The sequence below is a fragment of the Anopheles coustani genome, chromosome 2 (genome assembly GCF_943734705.1).
Source record: "Anopheles coustani chromosome 2, idAnoCousDA_361_x.2, whole genome shotgun sequence".
NCBI lineage: Eukaryota > Metazoa > Arthropoda > Insecta > Diptera > Culicidae > Anopheles > Anopheles coustani.
This window is the reverse complement of record NC_071289.1, coordinates 3,776,414-3,796,415: the sequence shown is the minus strand read 5'-3', so window position 1 is coordinate 3,796,415 and position 20,002 is coordinate 3,776,414. Positions and strand designations below refer to the sequence as shown.

Sequence of the window (20,002 nt, the reverse complement as noted above, 5' to 3'; positions counted from 1 at the left end):
AGGATGCGCGCCATGCTCTCCACGTTGTGGTGCGCACATGGCCGTAAAGATTAGTTACAGTGTATATTAGAATAGAAAATCAGATCCCTCCCTACCCTCACCCCGTCTTCAACATCCCTGAGTGGTCATCGCCAGTTGCGAATCCATATCAAAGTCCAAATTAAACAAAAAAAATAGCAATAAACTGGAACGAACTTTCACTTCTGCGCTTCGCTGTATTTTTAGTAAAATGTACACCAATCCGAAAAACATATCAATCTCATACATCGAAGAAACAAAAAAATAGGCCAACACTCCGACAAGTTCTGTTTGGATTAACTTTATTGGTATGTATATATATTTTTCCATTTCAATAAAAACAATAGAAAACAAAATAACATGTTTTGTGCGCCCCTCTCCCCTACACGTCTCCTCCGATGGCGAAGTTTCAATCTTTTTTCAAATTTAAAGTTTGCTTTCTTTTTGTTTCTTTTCGTTTTTTGTTTCAATATTTTCTTACTACAATAATGCTTGTATATATGTATGCAGTATTTAGGTGTATATAGATAGTATTCATAGTAAATTTTATCAATACCCGATCGAAGGCTGTTTCTTCCAATGTAAAGCAACATTTAACCAGCAACGGGGGGGAAGAAGAAGCCGAAGTGTCCTCCATATTGTGCGAGAGACATCATCAAAGCAATCCGGCATACGACGAGCCAAAGCGTCTTCCTCCCCCGATTGCCGCCACGGTTTACAAATCCTTCGCAAATTCGTGTGTGTTTGTGTTCGTTGATTAGGATTATATGATTCTGGTTTTAACTCTTAATTTTATTAAATATTGTTTCTAGCGTTTCGCTCGAATTTTGGTTAACTTGTTTCAGGTTCATGGGACATACAAGGAGCAATTCGTTCACATTGCACACACACACAGAATGGTTGCTCAGTTCAAGATGATATTGCGTTGTGAATATGCTTAATTTTTCTACTTTAGTATCGTTATCAGTTGTTGATCTAGAAGGAATTTCATTTCACTCGACTATGACTACAGGAATCCAACTAATAGTAATTTGAATATTTCATCAATGTTGCACTGTGAGAAACAAATTGTTTGCTTGTATTTGTGCAAAACTATATGGCTCGTTTTTAATTGTACTCTACATTTATAAGTCTCGCCCACTAGGGTGCGCTGTATAGTTATTAAACCATCGTTATATCATCGCTCCCTGGCAACGGGCCAGGACGACCCCGGCTACTAATTGGCAAACGACATCTTAATTGTTTTCGTCCAATGACGAGAAAACAAAAAACGTAGCCTACTCCTCGTTCGTATGTACTCAAGTAGACGGTAAAGGGTTTTTTTGTTTTGTTTTATTTTGTTTGTTTGTTTGTTTTGGGGTAGGTCGGCGTCCGTGCGTCAAGCTGTAAAAAGGCCAGGCGGAGTAAACGTTCCTCCGCCGCTCCGAATAGCAAAGAGTGGGTTTTGGCACATCACTTTTATTTTTAGTAACCATTACTGACCCCCATTGAGACTTGGACGCAGACTGGTGTTTACTAAAAATCACGTAAAAACGGAAGGATTAGCAAGGACATGTTCCAAATCGAACGATGTAGGGTACTTGCCCTTTCGTGATTGGCAAACACGGCTCTTTCGACAGAATGGTGGTTATTTTTAAAACGTTAATTATGCCGATTTGCTTCTTTTAGCGGGATTCTGCCAATGCGGCGTTGTCGCTAATGATTTTCCTAACGCCAACGCGAGCACAGTCGAGTCAACGGGAAAGCAATAACACATTGCCTCCCCGGCCATAAGAGAGGCCCCGGAGATAAACACATTACATTTGCGAAGGAACATCCTCGTTGCACTTGTAGGATTTTTCATTTATCATACATGACACCGTGACTCATTTGGTATTTCCGACTAAAATACGCCTTTGCATGGCTTCAATCATTCAATCACCAATGTGGTATGTAATGCAGTGGTCCTTAATTTACTAAATTTGCGCACTTTGTTGGGTGCATATTAACGGGAGAAACCCCAATTGCTAAATATGTGGTCCTTACATTACACGAAAACGGTACATCATATTCATCAAGACCAAAAATTCGGTTAGTGCTATCCAATTGCAAATTTTATACATTTCAATTATTTCTACATTCCAATTATTATAATTGGATGCGATGTCTTTTGAATCCTGTATTTCATGTCACCCAAATTTTGTCGAGTAGTGTACTATAGTGGAATAGTAAATCAAACAATTCTACGATCGGGCAATGCGTAAAAGGCAAGTGACTCTAGTGAGGTCACTCCTGGTGTGTCCTCACACTATCGGCTCAAAGGAACGGAACATGCCAACCTAACCGTAGGTCAGGTGGTAGGGGAATAGGGACTATTCAGGTCGAACCCTCCTACTTCTTACGCCTTCACCGGTTGGCTGAACTGCACAAAACTGAAGCGCAACTGAGTTTACGCAAAAAATTAATATAATTTTCCCTGAACTCTCGCTCTTCGTTCGCTGCATTTGAATAGGATTTCCCTCACTCTCCTTGTTTAATTGAAAGCAAACCTTAAACGTTCGCCTGAGAGAAAAAAAGGAAAACTATTGTTGCTGGTTGATGATTCTGGTTTTTGTGCCCTAGCTGACCAGTAAAAGCGTATTGTTTTTTCTCTAAAAAAAAAATAGAGGTCGCCCTTTTCTAACACTAACATAACATCTACAACAGAAACGTCTAAGGACAATTCTACAATATATTAAATTGCGATCGACTCTACGAAGCACATCATGAGCGAACGAAACTTACTTAACGAAAAATCTCCCTTACGTAAAACCGTCCTTCTTCTTTGATTTCTTTGATTCCATTTGCGCAATTATCAAACAATCAGTCTATAAATGGGCTGGGTGCAGTTTGTGTCAGAATAATCTGCCACACGTTACCACTCTTTCTCTCTCGCCCTCTCCGGAACATGCAGCTACTATTCCCTGTATCATGGGGCAAGGAATAGTAGTTTTCGTTCGCCAGATCTCTGCTCTGTGTCCGAGATGTAATATCGTTGGATACTCCCACCAACCCTCCCTATCGTCGGATAAATACTCATTCAAACCGTGTTTCATCGGCTCCCGCTACACGTTTCGTCGTTCTTCTTCTAATACGCTACAATCTACATCATCATATCGGCAAACCTTAAAAGCTACTAAAAACCACAGTAATATCATCCCTTCCCTAGACCTTACAGATCTACGAAGAAATCACAAATACAATGCACGATCAATGCAGGACTGGCGATCGTCTCCAACTCGCCTTCAACTCCGCTGGATCCACGATCGAGCGACGGAGCGACTTGCAGATTTTCCACACTATCGGCAGCGGTAGTCTGCCGGGCACTGTCCACCAGCGTTGCCAAGGCAGTGGAAAGCAGGGCCAACGAAGGCGGCGGAAGTGCGTCATCCTCCTTCAGTAGAAAATCGTGCTCGTGCTGCTCGGTTCGAGACGGTTGCATGGTCGCAGTCGGCGGCGGCGGTGTTGGCGACGAGGGAGCCGGAAGCCCTTCGGCCCAATCTCAGTTGGCAGCTCCGGTTGGGAGCAGACCAGCGCTGGCAGGATTCGTGAGCACGTAGACGACGGCCTCGTACGTTGCCATCATGATAGCCGTGTTCGGAATCTGTCGCACCAGCTGCGTACCGAGACCGCTGTAAACCGTGAAAGAAGGGTTTGGGATAAGCATATAGCCACACACACACATTTCGACCCTCACTCCTCCAACCACTCCAACTCCAAACGCTTCTCGCAAACTTACCGGTAGAGGCCGGCTTTGCCTTCCTCCTTCCAGACGGTCAGTATCGTTTGCCAGAAGTTGCGGTACTTGTTGCCCTCCTCTCGGAGCCGTGTGCGAGCGACCTCGTGCGGGTACGCTACGACCGATGCGATCGTCTTGGACGTGGCACCAGCCGCCATAAACTCCAGGAAATCGCGCGACGTCTTGCCACCACACTCACCACCACCGTGCGCTGCCAGTTTGGCCGGAGACGACTGCCGCAGCTCGTGCTATATTGGTAAGGACGAGGCAACACAATTTTCGGAACGGATTAGTCCAGATCAAAGGTCCGCGCATGCGCAACCAACGCTCTTCTGGGCAACAACAAAGTGTGTTGCCGACTCTTCCGGTTGGCCCCTCTCACTCGAAACTCTTGTCCACGCAACCGCCACTGGCTGGACCAGTGGCGATGGATTTGCGTCAGAGTCCCAGTAGGTAGTCTGTGTGTACGTGTGCTTGTGTAAGTGTATCATTTACGGTGGTGGACAACAGTTTCGAGGATGACGGCTTCCCCAGCTCAGAATGGATGGCAACGTTAGGGTTGAGAGTATGTGGAGACAATAGTAGCATAGTATTAGGAGTTATAAGTATTATAAGAGTAACTTGTTTCTGATTGCTCGCTCGAGAATAACGCCTCATCGAGCGAGGTTATAACATTCAGTTATGACCGACACAGACACAGGCGCTATCGAGTGTGTGATGTGATGAAAGGCGGTTCTGAAATGGTACGAAACGATTACGAGTGCCCTTTTACGTGGCTTAAGGGTGGATTTGGTGGTATGATTGATTTGATGCTGTTTGGTTGTAGGAATCTACAGAGTTGAACGGCCACTGCATCACTCATTTCGAAAGACAAAGGGTACATTATGATGAAACAAAGTTTGTCAAATCGTGGATTTCGAAAGTCAAAGATCGTGATCATATTTGTTTTCTAATTTATGCCGATTCCATTGAGTTATGCAACAGCACGCCCATCTCCGAGATCTACCTCCGTAACAGACAGATACCTTGGCCCAGCGTTTGGACTCAAGTTGGACTGGAGATAGCCAGAGCACGTTGTTCTTCGTTGCGTCTCCCGATTTGCCTCATTTTTTCTCTCCCTTTCTCTTCCTCATTCATCATTCTCATTCTCTTCCGGTCTTGGCAGCTTCACGTGCGAACGAAAAGCATTCGACCTACAAAACTATGACTGTGTATAGGAAGATATGTTTTGCGCTGAAACAATTTACCGGAGATCTCTTACGCCATTTATTGCTTTATCTGCCACCATTTTCCATTTTTCGGCGGGGCGCTCTCGCTATGGATGACTTCCGTCATTCTGTACTCTTTCTCATCGAGTCATATCGAGTGTCATTAAAGATCACCTCGAAGAAGATCATTCGGTTTTTGACTTGCAACTCGCTTTCTCTCCCGTGGGCCTTTTAGAGAGCTTAGGGTTCCGCTGAAGGCAATTCCCCGCTAGAGAGGTTTGTCCAATTCCTCTTCACCCAGGACACAAGACTGCATGCATATGCAACCACTTCGCAAACAATGGACATGAACAAACACAGACAGACACGATGATGTGGACGATGCCGGATGGATGGAACGAGCGGACAATGCTAACACAGAACACGATGCGGACGACGACACGAATGGCGGCGACGGAAAACACCGCGGCAGACTGAAGCGGAAAGAGAAGTGGCATTTGATGCGGTTAGGGGGGGCTGCCGGATCGGCCGCTTCGATACATACCAGTTTCTTCTTCAGAGCCTCGTAGATGACGAAGTGGATCACCGTCTCCGAGATGCCGACGTAGCTGGCCGTGATGCCCTTGTAGAAGCCGCGCACGCCCTGCGACTCGTAGATGCGCCGGACGCATTCGCCGACCGTCATCCGACCGTTGGCGTTGCTGTCCAGCTGCATGCGCGTCTTGATGAACCATATCGGGTTGGTGGCCGTCGACGAGACGAAACCGGCGCACGAAGCGCTCAAGATGTGCACCAACGGCGAGTTGGCCGGAATGATGCTGTTGACATTAGAGTGAATTCGACAGAGCGATTAGCGAACAAAATGACGACGATGGCCCTTTTCTTGACACTCCGATACATACCTTACTGCATTGAGCGTGCTCTTCGTCTTAGAGTAGGCGCAGAAGTAGATCGCCCGAGAAGGCGCGACACCGACAATGTTCGGTCCGAGACCCTTGAACAGCGCACGTGAGCCTTCGGTTTGGACGATGTGCTTCAGGCATTGCCAGATGCTGATCGATTGCACCGACGTCGACAATCCACACTGCGGAATGGCAAGGATCTGCAAGACAAAGCCCACAAAAGAGCAGCATGTTATTTATCAACCTTAGGAGGTATTCTTGGGATGTTGAAAATGTTTATCTCTGCTTGAAATGCCGCAGTCTATAAACAAGTGTTTATGATCTCCCCCAAAAGCTAATACTTCCTCCTACCTGGCCCCTGGTTATCATTGACAAACCCCATAAACGAGGCATCTACGCAGAATGCCACCGAAGGAAAAAAAAAACCCCTGTTTACCAGAATTGATCGGAGGCCGGAACAAAAAATCGGACCGGTATTTTTCCACTTCTTCGAACTATCTAGAACGGCGCCATAAGACGCTCCAAGACGGGTCAGACCATAGACACCGCGATGATAAGCGGTCTGCTTCTTTTGAAATAGAACGGCGCACCATAACCGGTACTATCTGGAATGGGCCAGATTCTGTATTGCGGCTACGGCGAGTACGTAAGCTATGCCACCGTTTGATAACCGGGGATCGATCTGACACTCCACCCGAGCTGCCGCTTCTCGGTTAAAAGGTTACGCCGTAACACACATGTTCTGGTAAACAAGTTAACTCTGGTTCCGATGTGCCCCGTTGCATCCTACAATCTAGGATGGCCAGGCCAGGCGGCGGCGGGAGAGCCTGACCATCGTGCCTGTCACGATGTGGAAAAACTTGATTCAAACCTTTGGAAGATTATGCAACTCACTCGTCGATCGGTTGATCGACGGGAGGCACACACAGCATTATCACCGCAAACTGGTGGAGAGTGTGCATGGACATGAGTGTCCAGTATTCAAAGTTCACCTCGAACTGGATTCCAGCGATCGAGCTAGGCCGGTTAGAAGTGGTTTTCCGGTAGATAGCGTAAACCCCACGTTCCAGTCGGCTCCTGTGCTCTAGTCTACTATTCCCACAAAACCTAATACTTCATCATCGCGCATCGCTACTGGCCCATCCTTTTCCATTCCCACAAAACGGTATCAACTCGAAAAAGGCACACCTACCGAAGGACGACGACGGGTCAGAATCGAGCTAGCGCATACTCTTGCCTGGTGGCGTGCTGAACTGTGGTGCCGATCGGATGCCGATGAGGCCGCGTTGTTCACGGCAGACACGTGGCGTACGTGGTGGTGATCGGTCAGTTTCCCTCCATCGGCGGCAAACGCATGTCTACCAGCGGTGGCAGCGTGGATGAACGACGACGATGAGCTTTGCAGACGCGTTTTTACCACCTCCAACGGACATGTCACTACGGCGCCAGCAGTACCAGCGATACTGGAATGAGGAAAGAGGAGATCATTAAGTAACAAAGTCAAATGGACAACCTATGAAATTGGACCACTTGTACTTAAATTAATGAAACGAAATTACATGCACGAATCGGGCATAACAACCGATCCGAATCGATAGTTATGCTGTTTCCATCATGTCCCGATGCTTATCAGTCCTTAGTATCAGTGACGAAAATTCCCACATTTGACGCTCCATTCCAGGGCCACGATTCTACACACGTCACTGCGAGTAAGCCCTAGGGCGGCAATCAATCACAAATCATTGGAAATCTACAGTAGTCCGCTGGCGAATGTTTACGCCATAGAGAGATTGTCTGCCAAGTCGAACAACATCTCCGCGACTTCGACGAACACCGCTCGCAAATAGAACATCCCTGACTGGCGCAACCAATCCTGCACGATTAACGTCAACACCGAGGGCTCTAAACGAGGGCTAAGGGCCGTCCGTCGAGTGCTGTTTGTGTTCACCGAGTTCGAAACCGGCTCGAGTCGGATTTGTACACCGGATTAGGCTGCTCGCTCTATTTCGCGATCGTACTGATACTTCCATCATGCCTCTCTATACGCTCTATCAGCGGCGTTCGCAATTGCGATCGAACGTGATCGAACGTGTGGATGATGGAAGCTGGGAAGTCAGCTCGTTCCACACATCCGTTAAAAGCGAAAACAGAAGCTAAAAATAAATGTATGCAATAATTCAAATTTAGATACGGTCAGTGTTACGGCATCTCCTGGTGGTTACGTGAGGTTGCTAAAATAACTACTTCCCTTACGGTGAATCCCCCATTTCTTATCATCCGGGCTACGGATCTTACAACACTAATCCGCGCCTTCAGCCCAACCCAGATGGCGCATCTGGCGCATGGGGAGTTCAGATAATAGCCGGTAGAATTAATTCGCCTTTCCTCGTTAGCGGTTTTTGCGGCTTACGTGACCATTGGCTTGTCATTGCGAGCTGCGAGAGCTCGACATTATCATCAACGTGTTGCGCTGTGTACAAATTATTGTGAGCAAAAAGAACACCGAACTGATTACAAATACCCTTACATTTCCTCCTCCGAGCTGCTGCCATGATGAACACAGGAAATTGCGAATGGCAAACAACAATGGCCTCTAGACATAGCACCGAAAGGCGCCAAGATAAGACACATAATTATCGCGCGCCCCCCGGTTGGGATGTGCTTTCGGCATGTATTTACGGTCGTCTTTTTATTTTGTATGCATATCGCAAGGATTTGATGTATTTATTTCAAGCCGTTTCCCCAATATGCACCTGCAAAACCGATCCCATGCCCTTTCTACCACCACGCTTCGTTACAACGCATATTTATACGTGTTGACCAACATCGACCAAGAGGAGTCTAGAGGAACAGGCGCAAGGGGAGGCCTACAGAACCAAAACAAACATCACACCACTCAGGCACGAAAACAACCGAATCTTACAAACAGCGAGTGAAGATTTGTATCTACACTTATGCTACATCGATATTGTGTGCTTCTTCTTCTTCGTTGCCTCGATCGTGATGAAAATACTATCACGGTACGATCTTCGATAAAACTGCCTCTCCTCGGCCGACATGTGAGGAAAGCGTGATCAACACACATGATTAGAAGGGGCAGCGATGCACAGTAAAACACGAGAAATGTCTCATGTCACGATCGATACAAAAAAAAAACTTGTTCGCGCGCCAGTCACGTTAAATTTGTTTGTTATTTTAATCCACCCTTTGACCATTGAGCTTGGGGGAGGGAGGGAATTTCCTCTACCACAAACGCGCAAAGAGTCCTTTCACCTTCTAGTCCGTCTGAGAGAGGGTGCCAAAGGCATGTTCTACTTCTTCGCCAGAACACGTCGGGGTATTTTTAGTGCAAATGAAGAAACGAATTAAACGACCTGGGGAACGACACTCCCTGTGTGTGTGTCCATTGGTATGTGAGTGCGTCCTTGTGCGGGATTTATTTTGCCTTTTTCTTGTCTGACACGACTGAAGATGACTATTCACGTTGCCATCAACCTTTGTACGAAGAAACTCGCCGTGAGGCGCGAGCGGATCGAAAGAAAGACAGGAGATCAGTTATCTTTCCGGCGGCCCCCGTCGTCTGTCGTCTGATTGATATCATGATTCATCGGGACCGGGGACAGTGTACTTCTTTTTGTAATTCTCTACATACCATACGACGGAAGACACACAAAAATTCCCTTTACGAAAATATCCGGAAGGGTTCAAAGTACAGAAGAACACACCAAGACTTCATTAACAAATACCATCTCATCATACTGCTTCGTTTCGAACGAGGCACACAAACGACCCAACGGAAAAAATAAGGCCGATAGCAAGATATCATTCAGCCACACTCCGCCTCAACTAATGCTTCTATACTCCTTATCTTATCTGGTGCAATAAATTGTAGAATAAATGAAAGATGTTAAGCAATGGACAATCAACTTTGCTTTCGACCCGGCGGTACATCAGGTGATAACACCCTCCCCTCACCCCACCCACCCAACCTGCCTTGAGCTAATAAGGACCTTCCGAGTTGCGTCGTTAGAAAATACCTTATTTCAAAGCCTACGTGATTTGCGCTGGCGAGGTGACCTTTCTGACTGAAAGTCGCATGGAAACTTTGTCAACCATAAAGCAAAAAAGTTAAATCGAAGCACTCATGGATGGATGCCTCATTTGAAACGACAAATGTACCATTTTAGGGGGCAATTTTATCGATCCAACAAGACAAACCCTCTTTCCAAATCCTGGGTTAAGGTCGTTGAGGTCGGCTGAGATTTGATATATTCATGCACGGTGCATGAGGCACAACGGCGTAAGAGGAGGCACGTCTCTGTTGGATCGAACAGAAGAAAAACTATCGATCAAACGTTGGAGCCCTTGGGTAAGGTTAGGATTGACGACGAAGTACCGCGACCGGTTCGGGATAGAATGTATTATTAAAAATGCCACTCTCACTCATCACAATCCACTTGTGATTTACGTAACATGCGCCCGTCATCGCAATTGACAAACGACAACGTCTCTTGGTAGCAGCAATCAGCGGAAACGCGAACGTCTTTCGTAACCTTCGTCATACTATAATTTGAAATAGAAATTACGAAAACAAATATCCCTGGAGGAAGAACAAACGGACACCTGACTAGCTCACACATCGACTTTGCTGTTTAGCGTTTATGTTTTGCTAAACAATTGTAATTAAACAAACAATGGCAATTTTTACACAACCTTGGTAATCGACGGATCGAAGTCCAAAAATAGTAACTAAACCGATAACCAACAATAAGCGCTAAGGCGCTAATTCTTCAACCAGTTTCGTGAATCTTCAATTCCGGTTTATTGAGACCGAACATATTGCGAAAATTTAGGTGAAAATTAGCTATGTAAATAAGACCGCTCGGAATTGAAATGATGGTAACTTAGTGTTCGCTAATGAGACAAAGTCGCACTACACAGATCATCTGATAAAAATGATCATTTACAAATAGTAGTATTGCTTTTTGCACGGGTCATAAATCATTTCAAGAACATCACGCCACAGGCATTGCATGAACAACAATCGATTGTCGTTGACCTGTTAGTTTAAACATTACCGCACGCGAATGGCGCAGTTGCAGGCGTTAGGACTCACTCAATTCTTCCCCGGGAAGAGACAGCTGTAGTATGTCCGCCCATCGAAACCCATCTTCCATCCTGGCAGTCTCATTATCACCCAGAGAAGAAAACCGGTGGCTGGCGTATTGTTGGATGAGCAAATTAGCGTAGGATCGAGGAGCATGAACGATGTCAACTTCCCGAAGGTGAGAAATATTTCAGTCTGGTGCGACACAAAGACGCCACCCTTAAGTTGGCAAGTTGGTTGGCTTGCGCACATCTTGCAATCCTCCGGCTCACGGATGAGGACCTTCATGCGTGTGCTGCACGTTCGCATCGTGCTAATTGTAGAACGATAGAACTCAGCAAACTGTAGCACGAGCTCCAAACGCCAATGGCAAGATGGTGCCGATGAATTGTACCAACAGATTCCCTCGACAATGGAACGGTATTCCGCAGGGAAAATGCAGTCAGATAATTTTCACCCATGGACCGCGTGCGATCGAGCCCTTGGTACTTTGCAACGCGCCACGCTACCTTCGCCAGGAGCCAGCAGCTAATCTGTAAAATCCACTTTAAAAACCCCCCATTCCGGTTCGTACTGGATTGTTCGTGGCCCATGCATGCTGATGAAGCAAAAGTGGACGCACCATCGGGCACCGGTTTTTGTCCGTTATCAGTCGATGCGAGGTTGACCTGGAAGAACTTGTGTGGTGATCAACACAAATCCCGCCCGGATTGATTGTGCCGAGTGCGAGTACAGGCCGAGAATCTAGCCGCGTCTTGGCCATCGGCATCGGCTCGTGATAGCCACGGGTCGGGAAAAGAAGTAACGTTCACCGCGGGAAGATGAAGAAGCATGACAGTATCAAATTTCTAGCGAAACCAGCTTCTTGTGCAGCACGCACGCGGGGCACGTCTGTGAGGATCGCCTCCGTTCGACGAATCAGAACATTTTTTCGGTTTCGCTTTTTTCCAGACCTTCCCATCGTTGGACCAATCGGGGAAAGGAATTTAATCACCGCTGGAAACGGAAAACTGTTTACAGTACAAATTTCCAGCTCTAGCGGCCTGTACCCAATATCTCGCTGAACACGTTCTCTGGACGATCAGGCGATGGCGGTGTATTTTTGGAACACATAAACCCCGCCGTTTGCGGACGTCATTCGAGCGCGCGAGGTCAGGACCTACATGATCATCATCATCTTTTTTCACTCTCGTCAATGTTGTTTTTCCAACGCGTTTTTGTATGAATGGGTGGTCGACACTATCTACAACTAGCCAAATCGAAATCTCCATTGCGGGACTTGGGCAAAATAGTGCTTATCAGGTTTCTGGAGCCGTTAGCCCTAGGGAGCGGCAATAACGAGACACGCGGAAACGTGATCACCATACTCGGAACCGGTTTTGGTGGGTTTGCGGCGGCTGCCACTTTCGACATTTTGGAGGATGGCGCTTGGCAGGTTTGAGAATTCTAGTTTTTGCTACATTGCAAATGACTTTCGAGAGGTGCTTTATTTCTTTGTTTCGAGCACGTTGAGATACGACATTTGGCTTCAGAGATTCGCTTTCTATTTTGCAAGAACAGAAAGGATGCAAAAACGCAGTTCTACAACGACTTCCGCGCGCCGGGGTAAGAAGATCTCGCAATCTGAAGGTGATCAAGCCAGACAACCGATTCCTTGTGCACAAAGAAATACACTTTACAGAAGAGTAGAATTGCCATCCAATTGACTAGTTTTGGAAAACGTTAAAAGCAACAAACAATCAAACCTTGTGTCCCCTGTGCTTCGAAAACAGAAACTGTGAGACATTCAAGTATGACAAACAACTGGCCACCATATTAAGGGCAAGTGGGAGGGTCGCTGTGCTATTTTTAGCCCGTATCCAATGGATCACATCGCGACCATATTGCGTGCGTGTAGTTGTATGTCTGCTGGGGCTGTTTGTGGTCACGCATACGTCTCCGACCCTTGCAGCAACATGGCGCCCGGTTCGTGTATCATCATCCCTACTAACGGGGAGCAGGTTGCTCGCGTACGGTGTTATTTCATAACGAATTCGTTAAGGCAAGGTTTGCCCACGGACGGACACCGTCTGCCTTAGAGGGTAGGAGGACTGGTCTTCAACGCACTGCGGGAAATAGTACCGAGTTCACGCGAGTCGATGCACCGAGACACGAGACCATCGAGCGTTGGCCAGCGCAACGATCTGTGTGCGGGATCGAGTGAAGGACCGATTTGTAACTAACTGATGGAAGATTTGCATTTGCAAGGCTACTGGCCAGATATGCTAATCCCAGCAAGGAAGTCGCAAAAATGAACGATTTATGAGAACCAGTTATTTGAACATCTATACTATCATTTAAAAATCACAAAATACCAATGTTTTTCAAACTATCTTGAATCTTCTATTATTTAAAGTCAATCTTATTGAGTGACAGTCACTTGCATGATAATCGCCATGACTGTAATTAATCAAAACCGTGATAAGATATAAAAATCATGATTATTATTAGGACAAGAGACAAAGCACCTGCAAAACGACTACACCGTTGAAGTCAGATAAGACGAATCCACTGAATGCAGTAAAGTTTTTAAATTTGTCAAGGACTCTGTTTGCGCATCAGATTGAAAAAGAACCGAAGCCACATTTCAAATTCAACTATCCTTACTAAAAATGGTTGCTCGTGCATCATTATGACTCGTTCCGATTCATTCGTCGCCCTAGAGTTAACCTCTACGGTGTACTTGCTGTTCTATGGCGATGCAAGCACTTTACAGCACCCTTTCCAAGCAAGTGTTACAACCGGTGGAAACTATTCCAATGGCGCATTGTTTATGCTACGACCCCTTCCGTCTGCTGACCGAAAGATGCAATGTTTTGGCGTCCCAAACGTTTGCCGGTGTTTTGCGTATCAAGTTCAAGGTCAACCGTGGAATTGCGTCTCCAATTATTTGCAGTGCTCTCGTATCCACCCAAGCAAGCGCGCTCTTTCAGTCCCTTAGCAATACATCAACATTAGCCCTTTCTCTCTCTTTCGCTCGTTTAACCATCCAGCGTTGTTGGTACCCCTAGAGGTAGAAGGAGAGGAATCCCAAATGAAACAAGCAAAAGAAAACGACGAGAGAGAAACCGAAAGAGAAAAACAATCGGAGACCGCTTAATATATGATTAACGGCAAGTGTTGCAAGCTATCTGTTTCTGAATCTAGAGATGATATTAAAATGCAACTGCAATGCATTCTTGTTTTACTACTGGTGGAGCTAATAATAGATTAACAATCATTCATAAACCCGCAAACCGGTTTCCAGCGGTATTCAACTACGCTTTGTAGTTTCATCGTTTTGAATGTAGCAAAGGGTCTCCGGTAAACAGGAATGCAAATATGTTTGAGCAATGGGAAAAGCTAAACGTTGCAGCGAAGCGTAAATAGTACGTTAAACTACAAACGAATACATTGTAGCTATGCGCTTCTTGGTAGCGGAGGTCCGATCAGATATTTTACAACTAGTAATATTTTCCTCTACTCATTAATACGCTACCTCTCTTTTCATCGTAGCAGCCGAGCCCAATTTTCTTTACCCCATCCTGGGCTGCTTGGATAAGTTTTTTGTCAATGGATAGCGAGGTGCGTACGTGTCGTTTGTATCGTACGCACCAACAACAAACTCTGTGCCCTTTCCATGGGGGATCGAGTGCGTAGCCTACACGCACACCACGAGCTCATGTTGAATCGTTTTTCCATCACAATGAGGAAATGTATATTTTATCCACAAGCTAAGTTTCTTCATGCCTCAATTGGTAGAGAAAGTTTAATTTAGTGAGCAATTGAATGAATTTGGTTATTTGTCTCAAGGCTGTACTTACCCTCCAGCGAATAAGTGAATGAAAGATTCCCGGTCACGCTGTGACATAATTTTTCAGCAATGCCCTGTGTATGTGAAGAATTTCTTCTCTTCCCAAGATTCTTCTGAAACTTCACAAGATGGGATTTCTGTTCCTGTTGTTCGTTGCCACTTCTCCTCTCTACTTCCCGCAACCGCTTCTGTCCAGTTGCACGAATACCACAGCGATAGTTTTACTCAACTACTACTACTGCCACAATCCTGCGCCGATAGCGATTGTACGTTCAGTTCCAGAAACCACCCTTTTTTCTTTACTCTCGGGACGAGATGAAGCCGATCATTTGTGAAGACTGTTTTCACTTCAGGATACAGTGGAAACAGGAGCCTGCTTCGCCGTGGCCCTGGCTCGGCGAACACGCCGTCGGCCGCTGTACCGCGCGCACACCCCTTCGAGTGATCGCTGTGATGTAATCGGAACAGAACGCGTGCTTCTATGTTTCAGGCTAAGTGATTGCTCCGGTAACAAGTCGAAGAAAGCGAAATTGCACTGCTGCCGGTGCACAATCCAAAGGATAAAAGAAAACAATAATAAACGATGCACACACTTTCCTGTTCGTTGCGATTCGATATCGTCCTCACGTACACACTTTAACCAAAGATTTTCTTACTCTTCTTCACTCCTTCGATACACTTTCTCACTAGGTTCATACACCACTTTGCACTGCGCTGGACGTGTGTAGGTAACGTAAAGACCACAGAAAAACACGATTTTCACAACAATTTCACAACGTTACGAACAATTCCGACAAAATGTTCAATCTGCTTTGCTTTAGCTCCAATTTATTGTTTATATCTTTAACCAATTTCAGCTTGTAGTATGAATTTCGATTTACGCTTTGTGCTCACGAGGAGCCCGTTACTTTTGCTTGCACTTCGGTTGATTGCTAGTCGAAGACTGAAGGAGCGAGAGTGATCGGCTGCTAGACGACTTCGTAACTAGTGTTGTGTAGGGAGCGAAAGAGGTACCTCCAATGCTCCGCTCACTCAATTGTGCGCGCTCTTGCGCTCTCAGGCTGGTATCAGTGCTTTACCGCGTCAGGTGGGATGTATGGGATTTGACAGCTGCAAGCTGTCGCACGATTTTATCGTACGATAAAATCAAAATCGTTTGATTGACCCCTCGCGTTTCGCTCACCAAGATGAGTGAGAGTGACTCACTCTGCTCATTGGAAAGAGCTACTTGACGCAACACTAGACAGACTGCACTTACGTTTACAACCCCGTGCCGAAAGCTGACCCGTCCATTCCACAACGTTGCAGAAGGGGTTGATTGTAAATGAAGTATTTAACCATAGGATATATGCTACTTGAGGAAAAAACCAGGGCAATTCGAAAATGTTTCGAAATTGTGTGATTAAAAATTCAGAGACAATTGAACACACAGTTATCTCAACCCCCGATGTTTGTTCTGATCTTCACTCAGGAAAATTATAGCTTATTATTTATTATTCGGAACTTATTCAAAAACATAGCTAAACTTTCAGTCCCATGATCAATAATTGTAGACGATTTGTTTCAAACATTCTTTACCCGCGTGCTCATTGTCAATAATTATGAAAACAGGTGGATTTTGGTAGGGAGAGAGTAGTTTATTATGTTCACAATGCGTTCGTTACATCTCTTTTTCCACCGGATCCATAATTAAGCTAGGGATGGATAATGATGGGTATCAAGTTTTTTTTTCTTCTATACACGACGATCCTAGATAAACGCAACAAACGAAAGGAGGAAAAATTATGCAAAACAAAACAAAAGTAATCAAACCGTTAACAGTCTGTGCCGCGTTTATGTACAAGGAAAAATACAGTGATTTTCTACGCTCTACGGTTTGATACACAACGCAGCTCTTAGTATATCGTGTAAGATGAGCAGATGTTTACGATCTTACTTTTCACGATGTCGGTTGGAAGGTATGGAATGGCCAAAAGCAGTAAGTAATCTTCCCTCGCAGAACGGCGATCGACGAGGATTCAATTGTAAACTAGCAAATTAAATAACAATCATCTTAAACCCAATATGCGTTCTTTGCTCATAGTTCCAACCGAGAGAAGGGTTGAGTTGTGGAATACTTCTGGAATTCTGCAACAAGTGTAATATTTCAGTTAAGAACGTTTTGTTATTGCTATCTAAAATACACTTACGATTTCTGTTGGTTACTGTTGACCCAGCATTTCTGTTGGAAGCAATTGTGCTTTACGATTGGTGTTCTGCTTTGTACCTTCCTACTCCTTGTCACCCATCTTCACCTTCGAGGTCATGTAAATACCGACAATCAATCCGAACAGGCCGATGGCAGAGCCGAAAATCTCAACGATCAAAATCTTGACGAACAGTGCCGAGTTGGCTGCATCGGCCAGGGCTGCACCGGAACCAACGATTCCGACGGCGATACCGCAGAACAGATTGACCAGTCCGACGGCCGTTCCAGCACCAAACATTACATAACCGGACATCCAGTTGTTGTTGCGGACGTTCTCGTTGGTTGCCACGACGGACCACTTGAAACTGTCCAGCATACCGGAAAGGACGATGGCGGTGATCAGCCCATAGATGGCTACTGCTTCGCAGAAGATGACGGAGATGAGGTTCTTCGTCTTGATGCGCGGGGCCTTAACTCCACCACCCACAATGCTCACTCCGGTCGTATGGATTCCCAAAGCCGCACCAACCACGGACAGGGCGACTGCGAACCCGATTCCGAGGGTGGCCCACATGTACGGGGAAGTTTCCTCCAGGAACCATCCTACACTGACCCGCTCACCCTTGCCCGTGAGTACATGGTACAGGATCAATACGGTGGCCACCGATACGAAGGACGCCGAGAAAATGTAACCGAGAGTGTATCTCATTTTCGCTTTGCTGCAATCACAAGACGTGGGAATGTCCGTACAGGTCCAATGTTTCCAGATAGAACAGTTTTACCTACTTTTGCGCTGCTCAGGCTCTTTTCTAGCAAAACACAATCACTCCCTCGTCACAAGATCTCTGCGATGTCATATGACCCTAGAACTAGTGTTGTCAAATTTTCTCCGTTTTAGCCAAGGTGTGTAAGAAAAAATCAAGGTGAGATAAGATTATCGTTGAATATGATGTTTGACAATTGTGGTTAAAGGCTAAGGTTGATACAATTAATAATGGTCAATATTACCGGTGGAATGAAAAAGGTCATTTTAAACTTTAAAGAAACCCACAGTTAATATTGAGGTTACAACAGTTTACTAAGTTACTGGTGTTGTTTGTTACAAAAATAAAAAAAGCTGTTTTAACCTCCGTTAAATATACCTTGATTCAGAAACTCCCATGCCCTAGAGTGTAGTCAGACTGCTATGCATGGACGTATGGAAATTGGCTGGTAAATTAATCTATGATTGTGTTATCCAAACAGCGGCTTAACAAATTTCAAAAAAAAATTGTCAAAATGTATTCCATCAAGTAAGAAATATTTAGGTCAATAAATTTATCAAGCGAAACTACTACGCAGTAGTACACCCCATGAACTACCAACTTGTTCAAATTGATTCCGGATTGATTCGAGATTGACAATGCACATGATAAAAAAACTACTTCAGTAAACAAACAGAATCAAAACATTACGTGCCAAAATGTAAGTGCAGGGTCAGTGGATTTTTACTAAAAAGGTACCAAAATACGCATTACCTATCCAACAGTAGCAGTATACTGCGCCTGATGTCCAATGGCGGGCACCGATGGCGATAACGATGGGCTTAGTCTTTTCGATATCGTCTGGGAAGATGTGCTGTATGTAAAACTGTTTCCACTGCTTTCACTGAAAGATCTGTTCAGCCTGCGGTGCTGCTCCCAGCTAGCGAAAACATTCGTCGACAACGGCTTCCATCGTTTGCGCGAGATAAATCTGTCCGGCAATAATTCGCCCCAGCTCGACCAAGCGTTCCAAGTGTTAGCTACGAATTGCAGCAATGTCCGTGTGCTCAACCTGGCCCGCTGCCACTGGGTGCAAGATGGTATTCTCTTCCCGTTTCTTCAGAAAAATCGACGACTGGTGAAAATTAATCTTAGCGATTGTATGAACATAACACCACGCTCATTGCAGCCGGTGATCGTGGGATGTAAGCAGTTGACAACGCTGAAACTGTCCCACTGCCACTGGCTGACGATCGGTGCCATGGAGGCCCTGACACTACACCACACCAAAATCCAAGAGCTAGACGTTTCGCACTGCGCCGCGTTGAATGAAAGGTGTATTTCAGTGTTTCTGTTAAATTGCCGGATGCTGAAGACGTTATCGTTGTCAAACGTCCCTGCCGTATCGGATAATCTGCTCATTGCAATTGCGAAACACTCTAAATTCATTAAAAACCTGAACCTAGTAGGTTGCTACATGATAACGGATCGTGGTATTGGGTAAGCATAGTATAAATGACTCTTGGAAAGCACATAATCATTCTTCTTGGTCTTGTTTTAGAGCGCTGGCGCTTTGCTGCAAAGAACTAGAATCACTTATGGTACGGGATTGTCCCCAAGTGACCGAACGAAGTTTAGAACTGATGCGGGGTCGCGTATTTATCGATCGCCCTCGTGTGTACCAACCGGATATGAATATGGTCCCGAATATGGGATTCCCAAGGCTGTTCTTGCAGGTTTAGAAAATCCAAGCATGTAGCAGACATATTTAGAAAGAAAAAGGGTGTGATAGTTATTATAGTTAACATAAGAAATAGGGCACGACTATGATTCATTTTGTAAATATAGTAACACATTATAGGCGATGCATGTATACAGGGTCTAAAATTTAAAATAAAATACACGTAATTTATCAACTTCTGCTATCGGCTGAAGATAAAAATGAATGTTTTTTTATTTCTTATGATTTGCTTTTGATTTCTTAGTCGTCACCTGGGGTTATCCCTTTGCTTTCCATTAGTTTTCTCTGCCTCTTCCTTTTCCTTTTGGCGGCCATTCTTTTTTTCTGCTCCTTTTTCTTCAGTTTCGCTTCCGAGATCTTTTTGGGGCGAACTACGAACATGACGGGTTCAACGTAGGCCGGCCATCCCTTCAGTGACGTGTTGTTGAGAGTCAGTGCCTTGTCCACTAACCCTTCCATTTCAAAACGAACATTCGCACCATGCTTAGAAGGTTTAAACTGAACTT

The 20,002-nt window shown here is 45.3% G+C and overlaps 3 protein-coding genes across 4 annotated transcripts; 1 reads left to right on the top strand and 2 right to left on the bottom strand.

Annotated features, from left to right (window-relative positions):
- Nucleotides 1-294: 294 nt before the first annotated feature.
- On the bottom strand, nucleotides 295-15,470 carry LOC131266860 (mitochondrial carrier protein Rim2). The gene is made up of 6 exons (XM_058269527.1): nucleotides 14,835-15,470; nucleotides 7,078-7,348; nucleotides 5,886-6,085; nucleotides 5,528-5,801; nucleotides 3,776-4,023; nucleotides 295-3,668 (listed from the first exon to the last, which is right to left on the bottom strand). Exons 1-6 carry the CDS (start codon nucleotides 14,879-14,881, stop codon nucleotides 3,539-3,541), a joined length of 1,170 nt encoding a protein of 389 aa, XP_058125510.1. The 5' UTR covers nucleotides 14,882-15,470; the 3' UTR covers nucleotides 295-3,538.
- Nucleotides 15,471-16,503: 1,033 nt separating this feature from the next.
- LOC131266863 (V-type proton ATPase 21 kDa proteolipid subunit c'') lies at nucleotides 16,504-17,876 on the bottom strand. Its single transcript, XM_058269531.1, has 3 exons — nucleotides 17,799-17,876; nucleotides 17,014-17,731; nucleotides 16,504-16,951 (listed from the first exon to the last, which is right to left on the bottom strand). Exon 2 carries the CDS (start codon nucleotides 17,719-17,721, stop codon nucleotides 17,095-17,097), a length of 627 nt encoding a protein of 208 aa, XP_058125514.1. The 5' UTR covers nucleotides 17,722-17,731; nucleotides 17,799-17,876; the 3' UTR covers nucleotides 16,504-16,951; nucleotides 17,014-17,094.
- Nucleotides 17,877-18,440: 564 nt separating this feature from the next.
- On the top strand, nucleotides 18,441-19,520 carry LOC131266861 (F-box/LRR-repeat protein 15). 2 transcript variants are annotated; one of them, XM_058269529.1, is made up of 3 exons: nucleotides 18,441-18,476; nucleotides 18,541-19,255; nucleotides 19,317-19,520. In XM_058269529.1, the coding sequence occupies exons 2-3, from the start codon at nucleotides 18,567-18,569 to the stop codon at nucleotides 19,495-19,497; spliced, it is 870 nt and encodes a 289-aa protein (XP_058125512.1). In that variant the 5' UTR covers nucleotides 18,441-18,476; nucleotides 18,541-18,566; the 3' UTR covers nucleotides 19,498-19,520. The 2 variants fall into 2 exon arrangements, with proteins under 2 accessions (XP_058125512.1, XP_058125511.1); XM_058269528.1 differs by having other exon boundaries at nucleotides 18,463-19,255.
- The last annotated feature ends 482 nt before the right edge of the window (nucleotides 19,521-20,002 follow it).

Excerpts from the sequence above, each read along its gene's own strand:
- LOC131266860 (XM_058269527.1), bottom strand. The coding sequence starts at position 14,881 with ATGTCACAGCGTGACCGGGAATCTTTCATTCACTTATTCGCTGGAGG. Across the intron at positions 7,349-14,834 it reads ATTCACTTATTCGCTGGAGG|TATCGCTGGTACTGCTGGCG; the intron begins GTAAGTACAGCC and ends TCCTCATTCCAG. Across the intron at positions 5,802-5,885 it reads AGCACGCTCAATGCAGTAAG|CATCATTCCGGCCAACTCGC; the intron begins GTATGTATCGGA and ends TAATGTCAACAG.
- LOC131266863 (XM_058269531.1), bottom strand. The coding sequence starts at position 17,721 with ATGAGATACACTCTCGGTTACATTTTCTCGGCGTCCTTCGTATCGGTG.
- LOC131266861 (XM_058269529.1), top strand. The coding sequence starts at position 18,567 with ATGGCGGGCACCGATGGCGATAACGATGGGCTTAGTCTTTTCGATATC. Across the intron at positions 19,256-19,316 it reads ATAACGGATCGTGGTATTGG|AGCGCTGGCGCTTTGCTGCA; the intron begins GTAAGCATAGTA and ends GTCTTGTTTTAG.